General features: G+C 37.3%; 1 protein-coding gene across 1 annotated transcript; it reads left to right on the top strand.

The window, feature by feature from the left end:
- The first annotated feature begins 4,605 nt into the window (after window positions 1–4,605).
- Window positions 4,606–21,687, top strand: GJA1 (gap junction protein alpha 1). The gene is made up of 2 exons (XM_036768003.1): window positions 4,606–4,818; window positions 18,738–21,687. The coding sequence occupies exon 2, from the start codon at window positions 18,754–18,756 to the stop codon at window positions 19,900–19,902; it is 1,149 nt and encodes a 382-aa protein (XP_036623898.1). The 5' UTR covers window positions 4,606–4,818; window positions 18,738–18,753; the 3' UTR covers window positions 19,903–21,687.
- Window positions 21,688–22,261: the final 574 nt, after the last annotated feature.

Genomic DNA, 22,261 nt, shown 5'->3' with positions numbered 1-22,261 from the left:
GTTAATATTAGAGGATACATCCCCATACAGAAGTATTTTCAAACCACACGGCATTATTTGGCCCACTGGCTTATGTTCCCCACTCTTTCTGTATTATTTGTTTGCATGGGATTTAAAGATAGGCAATAAAGATAAGGCACTCTATCAGTGAAGATTAGTTTATCAGTACAGTGTAAACCAAAGAGGGAAAATCAGTGGAACCAGTCCCCAAGTTAAGACACAATGTCTCACAACAATGTGTACTGGTATGTCTCATTCCAAAACTGTAATTTGCTCTTCCACAGTAATTTGCTATATATTTTTCAAGCTAAGTATTAAAACCAAGCAACAGAATGATTTAAAGCTGAAAGATTGACCCAAGTGGATCAGAAAGACTGCCTTACTTAGGGCAGGAACCTGTGATTCTTGTTTCCTTGCTTCTTTCAGAGGAAGGTTAACACTGGCAAATTAAACCTCCTGAATGTTCTGGCCCTGTCCAATTCTTTTTCCCTTGAAAACGTATTTATTTGGTAGCTTTTGTTTATACATCAACTTCGTTTTTGTATGTGTTCCATCCTTCTACCCTATCAACAAATTATCTATCCCCTGTCCTAGAGGAAAAAAAAACGGGCCAGGAAAACTAACAACATATCACAACATATCAACCCAATCTGACAGTAGCATATTAAATGTTGCATATTTTGTGTGTGTGTGTGTGTGTGTGTGAGAGAGAGAGAGAGAGAGAGAGAGAGAGGAGAGGGGGGGGAGAGATAGAGAGAGAGAGAGAGAGAAAGAGAGAAAGAGAGAGAGAGGGGAGAGAGAGAGAGGGTGGGGGGGTATTTTCTTTTCTCCTGTCCAAATTTGGTTGTTAAAATTACATAGTATTAAGGTTTGTTTGTTCGAGGTAATTGTTCTTTCTGTTTACATTGTTATCATGTCATATGCACACATATGTGTGTATGCATTTATATATACATATACGCACACATATGTACTCACATATATGTTCTGCTTACTTTACTATGCGTCATTCTATTTAAGGTTTTTTTTTTCAGGTTTCTTTGAACTCTTTATATTCATTTGTTAAGGTGCAGTAATATTCAATTGTATTCACATACCACAGTTTGCTCAGCCATTTCCTAAACAAGGACACTGTTCATTTCTTCTGCGCCTATATAGACCTACCCCAAATAATCTCCAGATTATTTATCTGGGTTAACACTATTTAACCAACAAAAAGTCATTCAGTGTGCTACAACAGCTACTGTTAATGAAACAACATGGGTTAATTCTGAGAGTAACCTATGTCATTTAATGAACTTTTTGTTTTTTCCAAGGTTTATGGAAGCATTCTACATTTCAGTTCATAATTTCAAGATGTACTAAAAAATAATCTCTCCTGTTTAATTCATGCCTGTGTTCTACCTTGTTGTTGAAGAATGGTTGCATCACTTGACAGTTGAGGAAAAGTCATTTAAGAGAACGCGTGAGTCCAAAAAAGCAGGGATAGATATTTTGGATTAATTGTTCAAATCTTAATCTAAGTGTTTCACAAATCTTTCCAAGTGAAAAAAAAATGTCCTAAACTGTAGTAGAATTATTCTTAAAAATGTAATAAATTATAAAAATTTTAAAGTAATTCCATTATTTAAGTACCATTTAGAGAAGCAAACTATCGGTAGAGAACAACACTTTTAACTTGGATAGACCTTTTCGGTTGTTATTTTCATTCTAATAGGGCTGTTTATGGAAAAAGAACTGATTTTTGGCATTATCAGCAGCAGTGCATAAACTTTCATACAATTATTCTGAGTAAGGACAGAGAAGAAGACCTATAAACTTCTTATCTCATATTATGAGAGATTGTAGGCAAACCATTTCAGAGAAAGGAAAGAAAATCAGGTAGATTTAATAATGCAGACTAATTTAGGTTCCTAAATTTAGAACTTATAGACATTTTGGAAGTTCTTACTTCCTCATTTTATATATAAGGAAACCAAGGGTCAAAGAAGTTGAGACTTGCCTATGGTGACACAGCTAGTGTCAAAGGCAGCATTAGAGCTCAGGTCTTCCTGATTCCAGGTTCAGCATTCTATCTCACTGAATCCCATGAATTGGGGTCTACTCTGTCATTTACCCCACCAGCTTATGAAATTCTCATTAACAATACACATCAATTTGACTTTAGTTCTATTTCTCTTTGTTCATAAAGTTAACAGGTCAAGAATGTGTTATTTATAAGTGGATTAGATCCTTAAGTATAGATCAATCTATTTGTAGTGAAGACAGCCTTGTTTTCATGATATTGGTATTGATTAGTTAGTCATAGTATGTCCTTTGCTACAACTAATTTGAAATTGCAACTTTGTAATTGACATGGTGAATATCCATAATAATTCTATCTGATAGAATGGAGAAAATCTGATTGTTAATCAAACTGGATAAAGAAAAATCCAACTGTTAAAAAAGAAATAGGCACTTTAAAAAAATGAATATAATGAACCATTTCCTTATTAAAGCCTTTTGAATCCTAGGACATTTATCTTCCTATAGTCTTGCTTTTTGTTCCTGAAAATGAGCAAAACATTTCCTTAAGAAAAGGGCTATGTAAATGTAAAATAGACGATAATAATAATATTGTTGCTGGATTTCCAAGGATGGATTCTTGAAAGCTATACTACAAGTTTTTATGTATATAATAACTTTCCTTCTTAGTTACAGGGAAAAAAGTTTAGTTGTGACTTTCAATGAAGCAAGGGAAAAGAGATGGGTTATATTAGGATAAATACGGCAGATTGTATCTAATGGTAGATTGTATCTAATGGTAGAAGAGTTGAAATGTTTAGGACCTGAAGAGTTCCATTGAATCTGGTGTATTCAAAGACTGTATCTAGTTAGTCATTATGGGAGTTGTACTTTGAAAGTTTAACTAGTTTAGAATTCCACGAAGAACTGAATAGTTAGGTGGTATTTAAACTAGTTTTAAAACAACAAGAATCTAGAACCTTTTTAAACTTAAGCAACTGGTTAATCTGAATAGTGATAAATTGTTTATAAACCAGTTTGACTAAATGCCATTGGTTATCTTCAAACCAATTTGTGTTTGCAGACAACAAAATGTTTTTTTACTCACTCAAATGTGTTGTCTTTCATAATGTTGTATGACTCCTTAAGAAAGAGCACAATTAGAATGAGAATAAAGTAATATCTTAACAGAAAAGGACTCATAAGTTCCACACATTTATGAGTCCATTCAGTGAAAGTAAAGCCATTTACATCTTAGGTGAATGGTTAGTTCTTTCATAATATTTGTCTCATTTCTCTCTGGTAAGAGAGTCTTGGGAAATAAAGATGAAAGTCTCTAGCACTAGATGAGCTCACATTGCTAATGGGCCAAAGAGTGCAGGGAGCACAGTCTCCCACCTATCCTATCCAGGTAGCATCGTGGAAACATATTTATGGGGAGCTATCCAACCACAGAGCACTGCTGGGGCAGCTGGGAAGCCCACAAAGGAACTGCTCACACCAGGAGTGAGAGCATCCAACAAAATAACTCTGTATGACTCAGGTAATTACAAAGACTGATGCAGAGTCTTGAATAGTTAGTGCCATGAAAACACTAAAGCGACTCATGAAAATTATGTGCAAGGCTCAACAGTCATTGGGCAAAAGGTTCTTCTCTGATTTTTAGAGAGGGAGTTGGTCTCAAGGAGGGTCTAATGGGTTTGGATGAGAGCCAAAGCTAACCTGACCTTAACCCAAATGGCAATATTAGCACTACCAGCCTGTATTCAATAAAATAATCTAATATTTTTTTCTTGCTAAATGCTGCGATTTCATTAAATATCTTGCATTGATGTCGGTATTGTTTTATTAAAGGGTTCTGAGATTATATTATAGAACTACAGCCCACCCCCACCCCCATCAAGACTTGTGCAGATAAGGATTTCACAGTCAGCTGAATTTCGAAAAACTTCCTAAATAATCACACCTTGGCTTTTTGGTTGGCTTTTTGAAGGAAATGGCAAAAATCCGGGGTGGGGAAAAAAGCTGACAGATGTGTTTATTTTGGAAACTTCAGGGTGTCCCCCACTTGCATGTAACTTGTCACTATCCAAGAGGGGGGAAGTACTCCCTTGACTCCGCCACCTTTAGCTTTCCCATCACTTAGTCTCAGGAATTAAAAAAGAATCAGCATCTATTAATAGTTGTCTGTCTGTCTGCCTGTCTATCGATATAACTAATAATCTGTAGACCTATTTCACAATCACTCTCCTGTGTTCTAGGAAAAGGTTGTATTTTTTTTTTTTAATATAGCAGCCATTGTCTTTTACTTTCTCGAACTTCTGGTGAAAAGTGAGACCCATCAACAACGTTGCTGAGACTCATAGTTCAGAGGAACGAGCCTAACTCTACTTTTCTTTTGCTCCGATTTTTAGTGGCGGGACCCCTTTCAAGTTCGCGTTTCTTACCCGTCCACTTTACTCTCCCCTCTCCGCCCCCCTCTCCTCCCACAGTTTGCTGTTGCTCCAGGCTCCTCTTTGGCCGCTCCTCCCCTCTCGCCCCTCCCCTTTCTCGTGCTAACCCCTCCTCCAAGTTTAGTCAGTGGCTTGAAACTTTTAAAAAGCTCTCTGTGCTCCAAGTTACAAAAAGGCTTTTACGAGGTATCAGCACTTTTCTTTCATTAGAGGGAAGGAGGGAGGAAAAGACAAAACGGCAGCAGACTTTTAAACTTTAAATAGACAGGTCTGAGTGCCTGAACTGGCTTTTCCATTTTATTTCAGCCTCCAAAGAGTTCAGTCATTTGCTTGGGCTGCATCACTCCTTTTAAGCAAAAGAGTAAGTTTTAAAGAAAAAAAAAACCTTTACCTATTATCTTCTTTCTCTTTAAGTAAAACTTTTCTAAAGTTTGTAAGCGCTTGAAAATTTCGTATTTAAGTAAAGAACTTGCAAGTAGTATGGTGAATGGAATGGACTTCCTTTGTTTTGTTTTGTTTTTTAAATTAAGACTTTCGAATATCCTGGCTTTCTTTTGAGAGTTTAAAAAGTTTTGCCAGTTAATGCTGCAACAGGTAAAATGTTGTCCAGGACCCTCTGCTTGGAATCTGGAAAGTGGTAACTGATTTGGGGGTGGAGGGGGGTTTCCAGAACATACATATATGTACGCATATATGTAATAACACAGTACCGTTGTATAAAGTGTAATTTTACTTTGGTTCTTAAAATAATTTAGGTGTGTTGCAGCTGGAGAGAAATGTGGGAGGGAGTGTGCGCACTGACAGCATCTTCAAAATTAGAGCTTTGCCTCTCCTGCTTCCTATCTGTTTTCTTCATGTTGTTCTTTCATATGGAAATCTTGATTGCTTTATAATAGCCTGTACCTAGTTAGCTTCTTAATTAGGCGCGTTGTTAAGGTATTGCTAACCCTGATCCGGTGACTTGCACGTGGTCTCTCCGTGAAATTGTCTCTTTTTCTAAAAACTGGATGGAAAGACCCCAGACGGATACATGAAATGTGGAAATTTAAAAAAAAAAAATAACTGAATAAGGTTACTCTGTGTTTCCAACTCCTTTGAGAACTCTCCTATTGAGGGAAGGTTTGAAGAGAAAGCCTCCTGTGCTTTCCGACCACGTTGGCAATTTGCGGGAACCGAGGTCCTTTCAGTGGCTGGTGGGTGTTTGCTGATTATTTCAACAACTGGAAGGACCGTCTCCTTCTTGTGCCAATCAGTAGTATCCATAAGTTGTCTCCAGAGCTGGGAGAAAGAATAGGAAAAGAGTGATTGTTAACTAGCAAAGACGCCTTTTCTTAAACCTGAAGCAGATTCCAGGAAGCTAGAGGGGTTTCCCCACCGTTATTGTTGCCGGAGTTCTTGCCAGTAATCGAAGATTCAGGCAATGTTGTCAAAGGGGGTTCAATTAAAAATATATTCTTTTATTGACATAACACATATTCTGTTATTCAGGAATACAAAAATGCAAGTCTGTGCTCAGTGAGGACTTTCTCTTTTCTGCTTTAATCCCCAATCTAAAGCAATTAGTTCAATTCCTTAAAGTAGGTCCTGCTATATGTAGTAAAAAGGCTGAAAACCAAACAAAAAATGTATTTTCTTCAGGCAGCTTCTATGTTTGAAAGGGGGACATTAAACACAAAGCGTTTGAGAGAGAACGAAAAGGAAACCTCTTGTGAGTAGTGACTTGCGTCTCAAACTTGTGTGTGTGGCGGGGATCAGATCAGAGACAACATGAGTTCTGCCATCTTAACATCTGGACTACTTAATGTACCACAGAACTCCATAAGATTTGGATTTTGAAATGTTTACGGAATTGTTCCCCTCAGAGTATTCCACTAGTAAAAATGTGCCTGCTGACCCAGGTCTACTCCAAAAAAATGGGTGGTAGGTATGCAGAGGACAAAGTTTGAAATACTGGTAGAGAAGAAAACAATAGATTTGATTAATCTTGTCACTGTCTGTCCTAATAGGCATATGCAGAGTCCTTTCTTCTCTCAAACCTGCAGGACATAGAGATACCCTTATAGCTTCAGAAATCTGTACAGTTTAGGTATTACGATAAAACATGCCTAAATAGCTTTTATCTTGAAGGAACTTTAAAGTTTTTTTAGGGCTTCTATGAACATCTCTGAGACTGAGGTGAGTGGGAGACCTTGCCTTAATTTTTAAGTGAAGAAACTGAAGTATTACTGAGAGAAGGAGAAAATGTGCTCTGCTCAAGTCCAACCCAACCCTATCCTGGGATGATTAGATTGTAATACCTCTGTGGTTATTTAATTAAATATTGACTGATTTCATATTTGCCCAGCCTTGCACCAGTTGAATTTTACAACCTTATCTTGCTAGAATTGTCTCTCTCCCACCACATACCTCTGTTGTATCTATAAGTACACATATATGCATATTTCTTTGTTTCAATCCCAGTTGGTTGGGGGTGAGGGTGAGTGATAGTAGGAGACATTTATCTGTACCTTAGAAATTTTCATATCAAACAATTCTAGTTTGGGAATGGATTTCATCTATTTTGAACCAAGTTTTTAATGGTAGAAAAGATAAATATTGGTTTATAAAACATTTGAGTTGACCTAATTTGTGATTGTTTTTAATGCTTGAGATTGTTGAGGCAAAACTCATATGTAATGGAGCATTCCCCCATCCCCCCAAACCACCTTTCATTTAGACACTCCCTGAAAAAGACAACAAAGACTACAGGATGAATTGAGCTAGAATATATTAAAGATCATAGACTAAGAACTAGGAGGGATCTCAGAGTTCACTTACTCCAACTGCTTCATTTTATAGCTGAAAAAACTGGAAGGGAGGTGAAGGTTAAGTGACATGCCACAGAGAGCGTAAATGGCAAAGTCAGGATTTGAACTGGGTCCTTCCACTACTCTTTCCGATAGGATACTCTTAGAAGCTAAAAAGAAATTCCTTAGGTTATCCTGAAGGGACGATTCTTTTCTTTGATCAGTCAACTTTTTAAGCTTGTCATGGCACATAATAGGCACTGTACCAGGTGCTGGGAATACAAAAACAAAATGAAAAAAAAAAACTTGCTAGAATCTTACAGACACACACACACACACACACACACACACACAGATTATAACTATGTACATATATATATAGACACACGGTAAGACAGAGATGGAGAGAGAGAATAGGAGACAGAGAGTGATAAAGAGACAGAGTTGTGAGAGAGAGAAGAGCAAGAGAGACAAAGACAGAGAATGTATAAATTCTTAGGGGGAAATATCTAAAACATGTTACTAAGGACAGTATATACACACCTATATATGTTATGCCTTATGAAATAGCAATGCACTGATTATTCAAGTATGTTATGTTGCCAAATGTGGAGCAATTTTACTTCCTAATTGTGAATATAACTGCCTTTTGCTTTTTCGAAGAGGGTGGAAGGGATGGGGAACAAAATGTAATGAAAGTGCTTTTGTTATACTTTCAATACTACTTTAAAATGTTTCAGGTTTTCCTGAAACCTTCTGAAGTTTATTGACAAAGTAACCCCTATCCCCTCATTTCTTCACTTTTCACAGCTGCTTTTCCTCAGATGTTGGGCATCCTTGGGGAAACCCAGGATTCAAAGGGATTGGAGATTTTCTCCAATCATCCCAGAGGGTCTGTTCTCTCTTCTTGGCTTTTTGAGTTGTTTGGTTGTTTAAATCTGCTTTAAATTCTGGCACAGACATATAGGAATGTGGAGAAGGACCAGAGCTCTTGGCACATTTCATTCCATTGACTAGTTGTAGACCACTGCTATAACATAAAGGTGCTTTATGGGTAATGTGTTTCTTAGCCTGTGAGGGGGTTGGTAGGAAGGAAAGCAAATTTATGTATCTATGTGACCTCCCTCTTCCTTTTTTCTTTCTTCTCTATCTTTTGTAGTCCTTTTCAAGGTTCCATCTGAGCATTAATGCCCATACTTACACACACACACACACACACACACACACACACTCCCACACACACACATGAACACACATACAAACCCACACCCATTACTGTTACCAAGTGGAGACAAAAGTTGTCTGCTCATGTATTCAATTAATAGCCATACATCCCAACTCAATGGTGAATCACTGTGTCAAAAGTCACCTCAAACTCTCCTTTTTCCAATAGATTTGTGATTATATTCTGAATGAATTCTATCATTTCAGGAATTCTTTACTTTGCCTCTATAGGATAGGTTGTGCTTGTCTTTTGTCTTAAAGGAGAGACAGCGTACAGATACTAGTGCAGGTATTCCATGATAATTCGTTTACAGAAAACATTGTCTCACGTTTTCTTCTTTTGTATACCTCTATTCAAGAAATCCCTAATATAACAAGATTATAAAGGTATCAAAGAAGTATCTTTAAAAAAGAAAAGAAAAAAATAAGTCTACCATAAGAAAAACTTTTCTGGTTCAGAGATTCTTAACCATTTTTGTGTCTTGAACCCCTTGGCAATCTTGTGAAGCCTATGGACCCTTTCTCAGAATAATATTTTTAAGTGCATAAAATGAAATTCATAGGGATTTACAAATTAAGTCTACTATATGGTTAGCAAAATATATTTTTTAAAAGGTTAAGGATCCTAAGTTAAGGACTCTTGCTGAAGTCATATTTTTTTTAAAAAATGTTAATTCTTATTTCTCTTTTCCTAAGGAACTGACAGCAAAGTTAGAAAAGAAATATTTAGAAGGTCTATTCTAAAGAAAGAAGAAAATAGATTGCACCTAATTGGTACATTCATGGGAGTACTATGGGTGTGTCAAGATGTCAAAACAAAGAGTCAATTCAGCATGGAAAACATCAGTCAAATTAGTGAGAAGCTTGGTATGAACTAGTCTAGAACTAGTTGGGATTCAAAAGATCACTTAGACATAAATTTTCATTTTACAGATGAGGAAACTAAGGCCTATAAAGATTAAATGACTGCCATGAAGTGTGCTCGGGTCACATAGCTAGTTAGTGACAGAGCTGGGCCTTGAATCTGGGTCTTCTGATCTACACTCGGATGCCCCTTTCAATATGTTTTGTAGACAAAACAATTGAATGTTTCAGGTTTTTTTTTTCTCCTGGCTTCATTTTTAAGGAGAAAAACCACTGTTGCCCCCAACTCCTCCTTTTCCCCCCTAGTTTTGCCCTTTTAGTCATCAGATCAAATAAGAAAACGACTCTGAAGCCACCAGTTTATGTGACTATCACCAAAGGTGCTTTGCTGTACCCTTTCCAAAAGGACACAGCAAAATGCTTGCTGGGAGCATGGGACAGTAGACAGTGCATTAGAAGGATAATGACTACTTGTGTACAACACCATCTAGGTCCTGAATTTACCCTATGAGTTTTCTTGCTCCTGTTACTATTTCCATTCTCCAACAGTATAACGTTAATGGGCAGTATGTAGGTATACCCTCTATGTTTGTGTCAAGGTAGGCAGTGATTCTTACCTATTTCCCCCCTCCCTCATCGCCACTTCCCACTTCCCAGGGCCATCTAGTGAAGCTTTTGTGGAGGTCAGCACCTCCATTGAAGAAGTGCCAGGGGAATAACTAACTCCAGTTTCTAATAAGAGGTTTTTAAGGCAATTCAGCTGTTAAGAGTAAAATGCCATCCACCAAATTTGAGACACCTGCAGAAATAAAAGTCTATTTTTTTTAACCAAAGATATAAGTGGGTTAACCAGGATATCAGGAAATGAAAACTCTAATTGGGACAGGATTCTGGGAAAGAGAAAGAGACTTACTGAAATGTCACAAAGTAAGTAGCAGAGCTGAAATTGGAACCCAGGTCCTCTGATTCCAAATCCAAGGCTTTCTGCTAAAGCAAGCCGCTTTCACATATAAGTTTAAATAACTGCACATCATTTTAAAGGTTGCATAGGCAACTGTAATCAAATTTCAAAACTGTGAGTACACACACAATAAAAAGATGAAAAAAATTAGATGAATTTGCAAATATGATACAAGACGTGACAGACTTGGAGCATTACTTCTGATTATATTAATGCTCCAGATCTGGAGTTAAAGACAACATACCTATAGCATGAACAATAACATTGCTTCTTAATTGTCTTTCCAACCTGTAATAACATTACTGTCAAACTTAATTGGATTTCAAAATAGCAGTTTTTTATTAGGTACTTCGATTCAATTCATAGGATCATAGATTTGGAGATAAGGGGCACTTGAGATGTCATCTAATCAAAAGCCCTCCCTTTTCAGATGAGAAAAGCAAGGCCCAGAGATAATAGCTCATACAAAGGCATACAGTAGAGCTAGGATTTGAGCCTAGGTTTTCTCATGCCGAATCTAGCAGACTTTGAACTTTACTATGCTGTTCCTCCTACATTCAGGTCAATAAGGCAGTGATGGTCCTAGCCTCAAGAAATTGACTTTCTACTAGGGATATGAAGATGTATACATATCAAAATAAAGTAGGTAGTGATTGGGAATGGGAAGGAGAAGCTCAGGTGTGTGTGTGGGTGTATCAGTACCTTGGGAATGCACGGACACACACACACACACACACACACACACACATCCATATCCATTGTTTTTCAAGAATCTCAGGCTCCCTCCTCTCTTTCCCTTATTCCCAGTTTGCTGAGGGGTCTTAACCCCTCAGCTACACAGAGGAGGGAGCCTGAGATTCTTCATAAACAAATAACGGGACAACATAATCTCAAATGCAAAGCCTGCTTATCAGACTTTATATTATAAAAATCCCTTCTAACGAAATAGGTTCCAGTGTACTTGGAGATCACTATGCTATGTGGTTGAGTACCTAAGTTCAGAGCCATTTCTATTTGATTGATACCTATTGACGATCAAACACCAGATCCCAAGGAGGATATTGTTATTGTTTTAGTTGTTGTTGTTCAGTCTTATTAGTCATCTCCAACTCTCTGTGAGCCCATTTGGGCTTTTCTTGGCAGAGATACTGGAGTGGTTTGCCATTTCCTTCTCCAGCTCATTTTACAGATGAGGAAACTGAGGCAAACAGGGTTAAGTGACTTGCCCAAGGTCACACAGCTAGTAAATGTCTGAGCCCAGATTTTAACTCAGGAAGATGACTCTTCCTAACTACAGGTCTAGCACTCTCTTTACCATGTCACCTAGCTACCCCTCATTTTCTCATATAACTCAGTTAATAGTTAATGTGTGTGTGTATAGAGTTATAAAAGAAAATATTGGAGTTATTTGCTAAATGTATTTTAAGTGCATAGACATAGCCTTTTACGAACAGTTTGATTTGGGATCAGGGAATTATGACATTAAAAGAAGAGTTTTGGTGGTATGATTTTTAGTTCTTTTACAACAAATGTCCAATAAGCCCTTTGTGTTTAGGTTCTTTTCCAAAGAGTGCAGATGATCCTCCCTTGCTTTTCCTGATAAACCCATTCTGCAGTCTAAGAATCTAACTTCAGAAACTTTTCTTCCTGTTTTACCACATTCAATTGTTAACTGTTTCAAATAATAAAAAGGCTAAGAAGTTAGACTTAGAAGAGGCCTTAAAAAGTAATAGGTTTGTTTTCCTTGAAATTTTATTATGTCCCATCACATCCCCTGCCCCCTACCCCCCAACTTGACCCAGAGAGGTGAAAATGACTTAAGATCATAGACTTAGAATTAGAAAGGACCTCAGAGACTATCTAGTCCACCTTCCCCTCCATATATACATCTTATTGCTTTACAGCTGAGAAAACTGAGATGCAGAGAGGTGAAGTGTCACCAGTGTAGTGTACCCAGTGTTACACAGAGTTCGAACCCAAATCCTCTGACTCCAGAGCCCAATCGCTTTTCACTGTACCACCCTGTAAGGGTTACATAACCAATTAGTGACTGAGTAGTGACATCAGAAGGCTCAAATTCTGACATTGCCATTGGCTCTGCCTGAGGTTATTGGCTCAAAAATACAAGTCCAGAAGCATGATTTATCCTTTAGGCTGGTCTTTGGCAAAGAAGTAGGCAAAATAAATTCAGGTTCAAGCTTTGTTTTCAAGATGTTTGTATTCTTAATAAAACCACTTAGAATTCTTGTGACTTGGCAGAGGAAGAGAGGGGCTCATATAGAAGGGGAAAGTGGAACACCTGAAAGAAAGAGCTTCACTATCAAAATATGGAGAGTATAGCTGCTTTGGGAAGAAAGAGCTTCATTTTCAAAATACAGAGTATAGCTCCTTTGAGAACCCTGTTCTCTTTTCCTGCAAACCCCTACCCCTCGACCCCTTTTGGACCTTTCCCTACTCTTTACAAGGATCCTGAATATGCTCAGTGAAAAACCATTGGAATAATAGTTTGCCTACTTTGGGATTTGTTTCTGTCTTTAAGGGGCCACAGAAAGTACAGCTTTAGCCTTGAGGCTTTTGGTGTCTGTATTTTTTTATAGGGTACCATTTATGACTGGGAAAGGTAACCTAACGAATGTGTACCAAAATAATTCATTTAGCTCTAGCAACTGAATATTTGGCTCCTACAAAGAGTTTGCTTACACGAGTTAATTCCAGCATCCACTCAACAAATATAGCCCTGGTTTAGGAGCTAGAAAGCAAAAGATCACATTCCCATCTCTGCTACCGACTTCCTGTATAATTAAGTCAGTCATCCTCTCTGTGCTTTGGTCACTCTATGTAAAATGAAGATTCTATCTGTCACTTACTGGTGACTTAATGAGATGGTCCATAAATGGATTTAATATATAATAATATTAGGGTTTAAATTTTTTTCAGCAAAGACTTAGAGCAAGGAAGGTGCCATCAGGTGGACAAACTTTTAACATGACTAATCTATACAGTCAGGGAAAAGTGAATGATGATAGAAGGATGCAGCATTTAGGAGTTACCTTTTGCTGATTTTATTACCTTTACTGGTGAGTCACATGGATTAACATCCATTGCCTTCAAATTTTCTGATGGTCTCTTAGATAGTGATAATGATGGGTGTGTGCATATTGCAGGAAACTAGATGACCAGCCTGATACATAAGATCTCACTACTAAATTATATTATTCCTCTAATGAGTGTGCATAACTCATTAAATTCAAGTAGAAGTTATTTGGGTGCAAAACCATTATTTTGTACATTTTGTTTGTTTGCTGATACAACCTTAAGGAAATGCTAGCCAGAGAATTACCCAAACATTGAATTCATTTCCCCTGGCACTCTTGGGACTTTTGTAGAGTGTCAGAACTAAATTGAAAGGAGCATTTAAAATGTGACACTATGTGTGTTCTTCCATACTTGACTAATGTGAACAAATGATTCCATGTGATCCACAATTATTTAAAAGCCCCTCTAGAGTTTTCATTTGATGTAATCTCTGTAGCTACTTGCCATAAGCATATTTGAAAACTTATTAAACTTTGAATAATGATATAAAACACTGGCTAGCTAAAGTTATTACTCATAAACTTCCTAATCATGTGTAAAATGTCTTAAATTCTTTTTTCATTGAATGATTATGGTGTGATATATGGAAGCATTTGGTAATCATTCAAAGTTTACAAATATACCTCATTGGATGTTTTCCTGAAATTTTGAAGTCAATCATCCAAGACTGCTGTTTTTCTGAGCAAAAGCAGATGGTACTGACAAAAAATTGCAAATCTTTGGGAATAGAATTAGGGCCAATTTACACATCATCACATAGAAACTCACTGCTGTCTACTGACATAGGTCCAAAAAGCCTTTTCTGTTCGTATGAACCTAGTCGTTTGTATTTCTTAATTTATTACCTAATACTTTTTCTTCAATAGACATGTTTTTTCCCTCTACAACATCTGTCCATCAAGACTAAGGTCCTCCTCCTCGACTTCCTTCTCCCCTTGGCTCCTTAATCTTCTATGTCTTTCATCACAACCTTCTGGACCTTCTTCTTTTCCCAAATTATCCACTGTCCTCTTTGTTTGCCTGCAACTTTCAGTGCTGTCTTAAATCCATTTCACTGTCCACATTTCCTCTCCTTTCAGAATCAAACAGACCTAAATGTGCTCATGGAACTAAAAGAATTAAAGTACCCTCTTATATCTGGAGAGCTTTGACCCATTCTCTCTCATTCCAGTTTCTTTTTTTTGGTGATAGCCTGTGGGCTTTTTTAGTACAGACTGCCTTTTGAAGAACTGAATGTAAATGGCAAGTGGAAGATCTATCATAGCTACACACAGCAGCTTCCTTGTTCTAGCCTCTTCCTGTTCTATCCAGGAAACCTCAAGACAAATGCCTATTGTGGGTCGCATGGCATATGTGTCCATGAGGTACAGCTTTTGTGTCCCTGAAGAGGGTAAGGAGGAATGGCATTTGCCACTCTAGCCATGGCAGACCAATGGATATCACTACATGAAGAGATGGGGCAAAAAGAATTGTTTATTGTTCACTTATAAATGGAAACATATGTTTTATGTATGTTTAATCAAAATTCTTATGATTTTGAATAAATGTCTAAGTCATTTAATCCCATCTTTAGTTTAGCAGTTTTCCCATAATATATATTTAGAATTTAAAGGGAAGTTAAAGGTCATATAGTTGAATCCACTAATTTTATGCACAAGGAAAGAGAAGTTAAGTGATTTATCCAAGGTAATACAAATATTAAATAGATTTGAATTTTGATTTAATCTCATTCTTTTTGCCCAGTAGATTTCTCACTGCTCTTAGCCTCTATCAAACTAAAGATAACTTCTTTGAGGATAGTTGACTTTTTTTAATGTGTGTCCTCAATATATAGCACATACGAGGAACTTAATCTTTACTGATTTTAAATATTAATACATTAGTAAGAACCTGGAATTATATTTTGATTTAAAAAATATTAGCAGTTTTTCTTTTACAACTTCACCATCCTCTCCCAAATCCTTCATTTATTCCCTTCTATTGTTAATTTGACTATATGCTGTACTCCAGTCTCTGACCTATCATATTGTCCTTCCTTCCTTATATTTGCCAAAATAGTATTTTTTTTACTAGATCTGAAACAATTACTTCCTCATTATCTACCAAATTTTAATCCTCATCTTGTCCACATGGCTCTCTCTTTTAGGTTGACAGTAAGTGATAGAAATAGCAAAGGACTGGATAGCCAGAAGTTACTCTTTTGCATTGACTTGCTTAAAAACAGCTGTAAGAATAATCCTGCTCCTGTATGCCAACTATGCAGGGCTAGACGGTATTCTTCTAGTTCCCACCTCCTTTTCCTCAGTTTTACCTCAGTTCTTGCTGTCTCTGGCTAATAGCTATTTGTCTGGCAAGGCTGTTGGTGTTTTGGCCTTCTGGAGTCTGATTCAGAGGATCATAGATCATAGATTTAGAACTGGGAGAAGCCTCAGATGTGATCCAGCAAAATCTTCTCATTTTAGAAATGAGAAGCCATAACTCAGAAAAGTTAAAATATTTTGCCAGTGGTCACATAACTAATTAGCTTCAAGTCTTTACTAGGTCTGATCATCTGCCCGCATATTGGTTCCACTTGCCCTCAGTCCCTGGTGAAGAGAATCTAAGAGGTGAGGCAGGAACCTTTACTATACATTGTCCTCCTCTTCACCTCTCAGTTCAGCCTGTCATCATGTGGCCTTTTACCTCCTTCTCCTCACCCTAGACTTGATGGCAGTGGATCAGGAGTGGTTCTTCCTTTATTTTTCTTGGCTCTCAAGTAAGAAAGCTACTCCTTCTTTAGGCTTTAAAGCTATCTCCTCCTTGATCTTCAGGCCTTCAGTATCTTCATCTTCCTCCTTCTGGAGAGTTCACTAAATGTGTTACTAGTCCTTGGCATTCAGTCTCCCTCCCTACATCCACTCTTGCCTCTTGCTCTACTTAAAGCATAGTCATGATGTAACCTCTCGTTCTGCCTTTGGTGATTTTTGACTCTTCCTCCAGTGCCCTAGACTGGTATCAGGCTCTGGGACTATAGGACCCCAAGATCAAGTCTACCATGGCTCCTTCATTGAGTTGAGATTTCCCACTGCTATTCTCAGCATGAAGTTTCTTCCCAAACTGATGATGTTCTTCATCTGACCTTTTATTTTTATTGGAATGTTTCTACTCACTCATAGTCTAAAGTAAGAGGACCAACTCTCTCTCATTAGTGCTAGCCAATGAACACTGACAATGTATTTTCTTACCTTCAATTAATGTCTCAACCCCTTTTCTGCACTCAGTAGCTGAATGTGAGTCACTTGTTCCCCTCTTTGGGGGAATGGTTGCTAACATTCAAGGTTAGAAGGAGGGGAAAAAACATTCAATGGATAGGACATATTAACAGACCATACTCCTGTTGTTCCCACCCCTAAAGGCAGGGCTGGCACAACAGATGGTGGTGTATTTTATATGTGAGCTGTCTAGAAGAATGTTACGAATCACATCTGTCACAATAAGTGTGCTTAAAAATGTTAATTACCCAGAAAGAGAGAGAAAAGGCTGAATCTGGTGTTTTTGTGGGAAAGTGACTCTAAAGTTAATCCTTTTACTTACTACTTCCACTTAAATGCTCGGATCACATCTTTTTTCCATTTAGTAAAACATGGTGTACAAGAAGTATATTCTTTTATAGCGGTTATACACAAATGTGTCAAACTGGAACGTTTCATTGGATTTTTCTTCCTTTCTGGTCAAAGAGAAGCCATCTGTGCCACATTATTGACACTACTTAGCCAATAAAAGTGAAATAGGCATTAGAATCCCTGGGTATATAATTCACAATGTGCTTGGAGTTCACTGGTAAGGCCATAGTGATATATATATTTTTACACACACACACAAACCTGTGTATGTGTGTGTATGTGTGTAATCTGTGCCTATAAGCAAAATATACTTTGATAAAAGTAGCCTGGCAATATGGGAGAAATATACTTTATTTGGGATCAAGGCATCTAAATTTGAATCCAAGCTCTGCTACTTATCTGAATGACATTAGCCAAGTACAAGTTTGTACCTCACTTCCTTCACCTGTTAAGTGAGAGCTACTGCTCTTTAAGTCCTATGATCCTATACATTGAGACTTTCAGTCAAGAAATATTTGCCTCTATGCCAGCTTTGTACTTAATCCCTCATAAATCATAACAAATAAACACTACCTTCATTTATTAAATAGATAAGATAGATACAGCACATTTTTTAAAGTCACCTGGCAAATGGTAAAACTGGTGATATATCTTAGTCCGAAAGTATCCTATAGATTAAAAAATAGTTACAAACAATATTTGTTGTTGTTGTCATACAGTCGTTCCTGTCATGCCTGGCTTTTCATGACCCCATTTGGGTTTGTCTTGGCAAAGATGCAAGAGTGATTTGCCCTTTCCTTTTCCAGGTCATTTTACAGATGAAGAAACTGAGGTAAATGGGGTTAAGTGACTTGCCCAGGGTCGCACAGCTAGTAAGTATCTGAAGCCAGATTTGAACACTGGTCTTCCTGACTCTAGTCCCAGTACTCTATCCATTGCGCCACCAAGCAGCCATAAACAATATTAAATATCTGTTATTTAAGGTGGTGCAATTGATAGAATGCTGAACCTGGAGTTAGGCAGATCTGAGTTCAAATGTAACCTCAAGATACTAGCTGTGTGACCCTGGGCAAGTCATTTAACCTTCTTCTGTTCCAGTTTCCTCATCTGTAAAATGGGCATAAAAATAGCACCTACTTCTCAGGGTTGTGATAAGGATAAAATGAGATACTTAAGTGCCAAGCACTTTGCAAACTTTAAAACATCTTTTAAGTGCTAGCTATTGTTATTATTTTTTAAATACTTTAATTTCAATAAATAGTCATCTTTTAAGTGCTAGCTATTGTTATTATTTTTTAAATACTTTAATTTCAATGAATAAATTGTTATAGTTTTTTTTTTTTTCAGAGAGGCAGAATGACATAGTGGATAGTTTTCCCTTAGACTCAGGAAGTCCTGAGTTTAATACCTGCCTCTGACACCTACTCATTGTATGGCTATGATTAAGTCACTTAAACTCCAAGTGTCTCAGCTGACAAAGAGCATAAGTTAAGGTACCTTTATCAGAGGAGAGCTTTCATGCTTTACCTGACTTTAGTAAAACCAATTTCTTCTTTTAAAAATTTCATGTAAGAATATTTTGTACTTTGGGGAGGAAGAAGAGTATGAAGATTTGAAATGAATTTTTCAATCGTTTCCACGATCCTTGATTATATTTAATTTTTTTCTGTCTATAAACAATATAATTCAGTTAGAGTAACTTAACAAATATGATTAATTTTTTGTTTTGTTCTTTTTTGTTTTTTAGACAGCATCCAGATAACATGGGGGATTGGAGTGCCTTAGGCAAACTCCTCGACAAAGTTCAAGCCTATTCTACTGCTGGAGGGAAGGTGTGGCTCTCTGTTCTCTTCATTTTTCGAATCTTGCTATTAGGAACTGCAGTTGAGTCAGCCTGGGGTGATGAACAGTCCGCTTTTCGATGCAATACTCAGCAACCAGGTTGTGAAAATGTATGTTATGACAAGTCCTTTCCAATCTCTCATGTGCGTTTTTGGGTCCTGCAAATTATTTTTGTGTCTGTGCCAACTCTCTTGTATCTGGCTCATGTGTTCTATGTGATGCGTAAAGAAGAAAAACTGAACAAGAAAGAGGAAGAGCTAAAAGTGGCTCAAACTGATGGTGCCAATGTGGACATGCACTTGAAACAAATTGAAATAAAGAAATTCAAATATGGAATTGAAGAACATGGCAAAGTGAAAATGCGTGGAGGGTTGCTCCGTACCTACATTATCAGCATCCTTTTTAAGTCTGTCTTTGAGGTGGCCTTCCTGCTGATTCAGTGGTACATCTATGGTTTTAGCTTGAATGCAGTCTATACTTGCAAGAGGGATCCCTGCCCTCATCAAGTGGATTGCTTCCTCTCCCGTCCCACAGAGAAAACCATCTTCATTATCTTCATGTTGGTTGTGTCTTTGGTATCCCTTGCCTTAAATATCATCGAGCTGTTCTATGTGTTCTTTAAGGGTGTCAAAGATCGCGTGAAGGGAAAAAGTGATCCTTACCATGCTACAACTGGCCCACTAAGTCCCAACAAAGAGTGTGGATCTCCCAAGTATGCCTATTTCAATGGTTGTTCTTCCCCAACTGCTCCCTTGTCACCCATGTCTCCTCCAGGGTACAAGCTTGTTACTGGAGATCGCAATAATTCTTCTTGCCGTAACTACAATAAGCAAGCCAGCGAGCAAAACTGGGCCAACTATAGTGCCGAGCAGAATAGAATGGGACAGGCTGGAAGCACCATCTCCAATTCGCATGCCCAGCCTTTTGATTTTCCAGATGATAACCAGAATTCCAAAAAACTAGCAGCGGGCCATGAGCTACAACCACTTGCCATTGTGGACCAAAGGCCTTCCAGTAGAGCCAGCAGCAGGGCCAGCAGCCGACCTCGGCCTGATGACCTGGAGATCTAACTCTCTATAACAACAGTATTGGATCAGTAGTGAAAAATGGTGCATTGGGATGCTCATCCTAGGTGTTAATTTTGTTCCCGTGGAGGTGGTACTTAACAGCCTCAGGCAGGAGGCTTGACAAACACAAAGACTTTAAAATACTTGGGTTCTTTTTGGGAAAATGGGAGGGAGGATGAGAGAGGCACACGGTATTTAAAGTAGTTGATTCAGAGAATTTAAACACTAAAAAAAAAAAAATGGGAAAAGATTAGTCAGTGCATAGGTAGGGTGTTTTGTGTTTTTTTTTTTCTCCCTAGAAAAGTTTTATATATGTGAGTGTGTTTGTAAAGTGTTGGTTGCAAAATGATTTTCTGTTTAACTAAGAAATCACTTTTGTCAGGATAAAATGCTGCCTGAAAACGATGTTATTTCTTTTGAACAAGTTAAAGACGCAGGATTGTCCTTTATTGTTTCCCTGTTCAGAACATTCCATTGTTAAAATTTGCACTTTGAAGGTAAGCTTCTTAGGTCTGATATTCTAGGTTTCAATGAATTTGAACCAGATAACGTATATCCTTTGAATCAACTAAAATTTCAGACAAGGCCCACCAAAAAGATCATTTTCCATATATACTTGCAGATCATTCAGCCAGGTAAAAGTTTTTCCATGTTGGACATACATTGGATTTTTTTTATATCCATTTTTCTTATCACTACCATCACATATAAATCCTCACTTTTCACATCCTTCTGTTCCTATAGACAATCTTAAAACAGTTTGGCTACCACTTGCAAATTTACGAGCTGGAGTGAGAGAGTCAAACCATGTTTAATTTTGGGAAAATCACGTGTGTCTCCGTGTGTGTGTACATGTATGTATGTGTGTGTGTTAGAGTGCATTTTGATATCCTGTATATTGATCGGTACAGGCATATACAGTGTGAAATCACAAGCACAGGCAGAAAAATAATGCACACACAGCATGCTCTGAATTGAACTTTTCTCATGGATTTTGTGGTGTGGGCCAATATGGTGTTTACATTATATAATTCCTGCTGTGCAAGAAAAGCACACTTTAGTCTTTTTTTAAATTCTAAAACACATTTTTTTCCATGTATCCTATTATGGATACTTGTTTTGTTAATTATTTTTTTTTTAACGTAGCAGTGACACTATTGAGGGCATGAATGATTTTCTTTTCCTGAAATGTAATCATTGATGCTTGAACAATAGAACCTTTAGTACTGTAAACAAGCTTTAGTCATTAATGTGAGAATCTTAGAAGAAATGCTTAGAGCTGGACTATTATGTGTGCCTACATGATTTTTGCAGTAACTGGTCTTTTTTGGTTTTGCCTTACTCCATGCATACAACTGAACAGGATTAGCTGTCATTGTGCATTCTTTTCTGAGGTTGACAGATCAGTCTCTGGGGGATTTCAGAAATTTTGACTTTGCACTTACATTTTGTTTGGAATTCAACAGGGGCCGGAAGAAATTTTGAAAAGTAAACAAGAAACTAATTTATTTGAAATATATGCCAGAGAAATCAACCAGTTTCTTCAAATGCATTGCTTTTTTCTTTTTTAGTTTATCACAGTCAAACAGGGGAAATACTTAGCATAGTTTTCATTTTGTTGCACAACATACATAAAACAGTTTTGTACAATCCAACAGACTAATCTGTTTGACATTCCATGTTAAACTACTGTCATGGTCAGCTTCATTGCATGTATGTAGATCTAGTCCATCAGATTCTATTTCCAGGAGTGTTCTTTAGTCAATAAAGTTTTAATTTAGTATAAAACTTGGCTTCATCATTTTTTTGGTGTGGTTCTTTTAATTTTTATTTATTTATTAATTTTTACTTTTTAGGGCCCCATGTCCACTGTATTGTTTCAAGTTGTACATAAAGATCATATTGCCATTCAAATGCTACTTTATATATTCAAATTCTAGGGCATACATAACCAAAACATATATTTTATTTAAACTAAAATTTAGTAAACTATCTTGGAACATGGAAAAGATTATTTGAGTTTAAAGGGATAGGGACTGCACCTGTGATTTGATGGTGCTGGGAATTCTTAGGGGAGAAAATTCTCTCTACCAATGCAGGATGGCACCTTTTCTGCAATTTATAATCCTAGAGAGCTGCTGGAGCACTAAGAGGTTTAACGTCCTGCCCTGGGTTCCACAGTCAGCATGCCAGAAGCAGCCCATAAACTCAAGTTTTTATGGTTCAGAGGCAAACTCTCCATCCACTATGCCATACTTTTCCTCCAGTTTAAAAAACAAAGGAACAGACTCAAACATTTTTAAAGGCTTTTAAAAATCACTATTAGATAGAAAAGTTATTTTTAAGATAATCATAATTAAAA

The sequence above is a fragment of the Trichosurus vulpecula genome, chromosome 7, assembly GCF_011100635.1.
Source record: "Trichosurus vulpecula isolate mTriVul1 chromosome 7, mTriVul1.pri, whole genome shotgun sequence".
Lineage (NCBI taxonomy): Eukaryota > Metazoa > Chordata > Mammalia > Diprotodontia > Phalangeridae > Trichosurus > Trichosurus vulpecula.
This window is presented reverse-complemented; position numbering and strand designations above follow the sequence as displayed.

What these genes read in the sequence shown, in the direction of transcription:
- GJA1 (XM_036768003.1), top strand. Translation starts at nt 18,754, where the DNA reads ATGGGGGATTGGAGTGCCTTAGGCAAACTCCTCGACAAAGTTCAAGCC.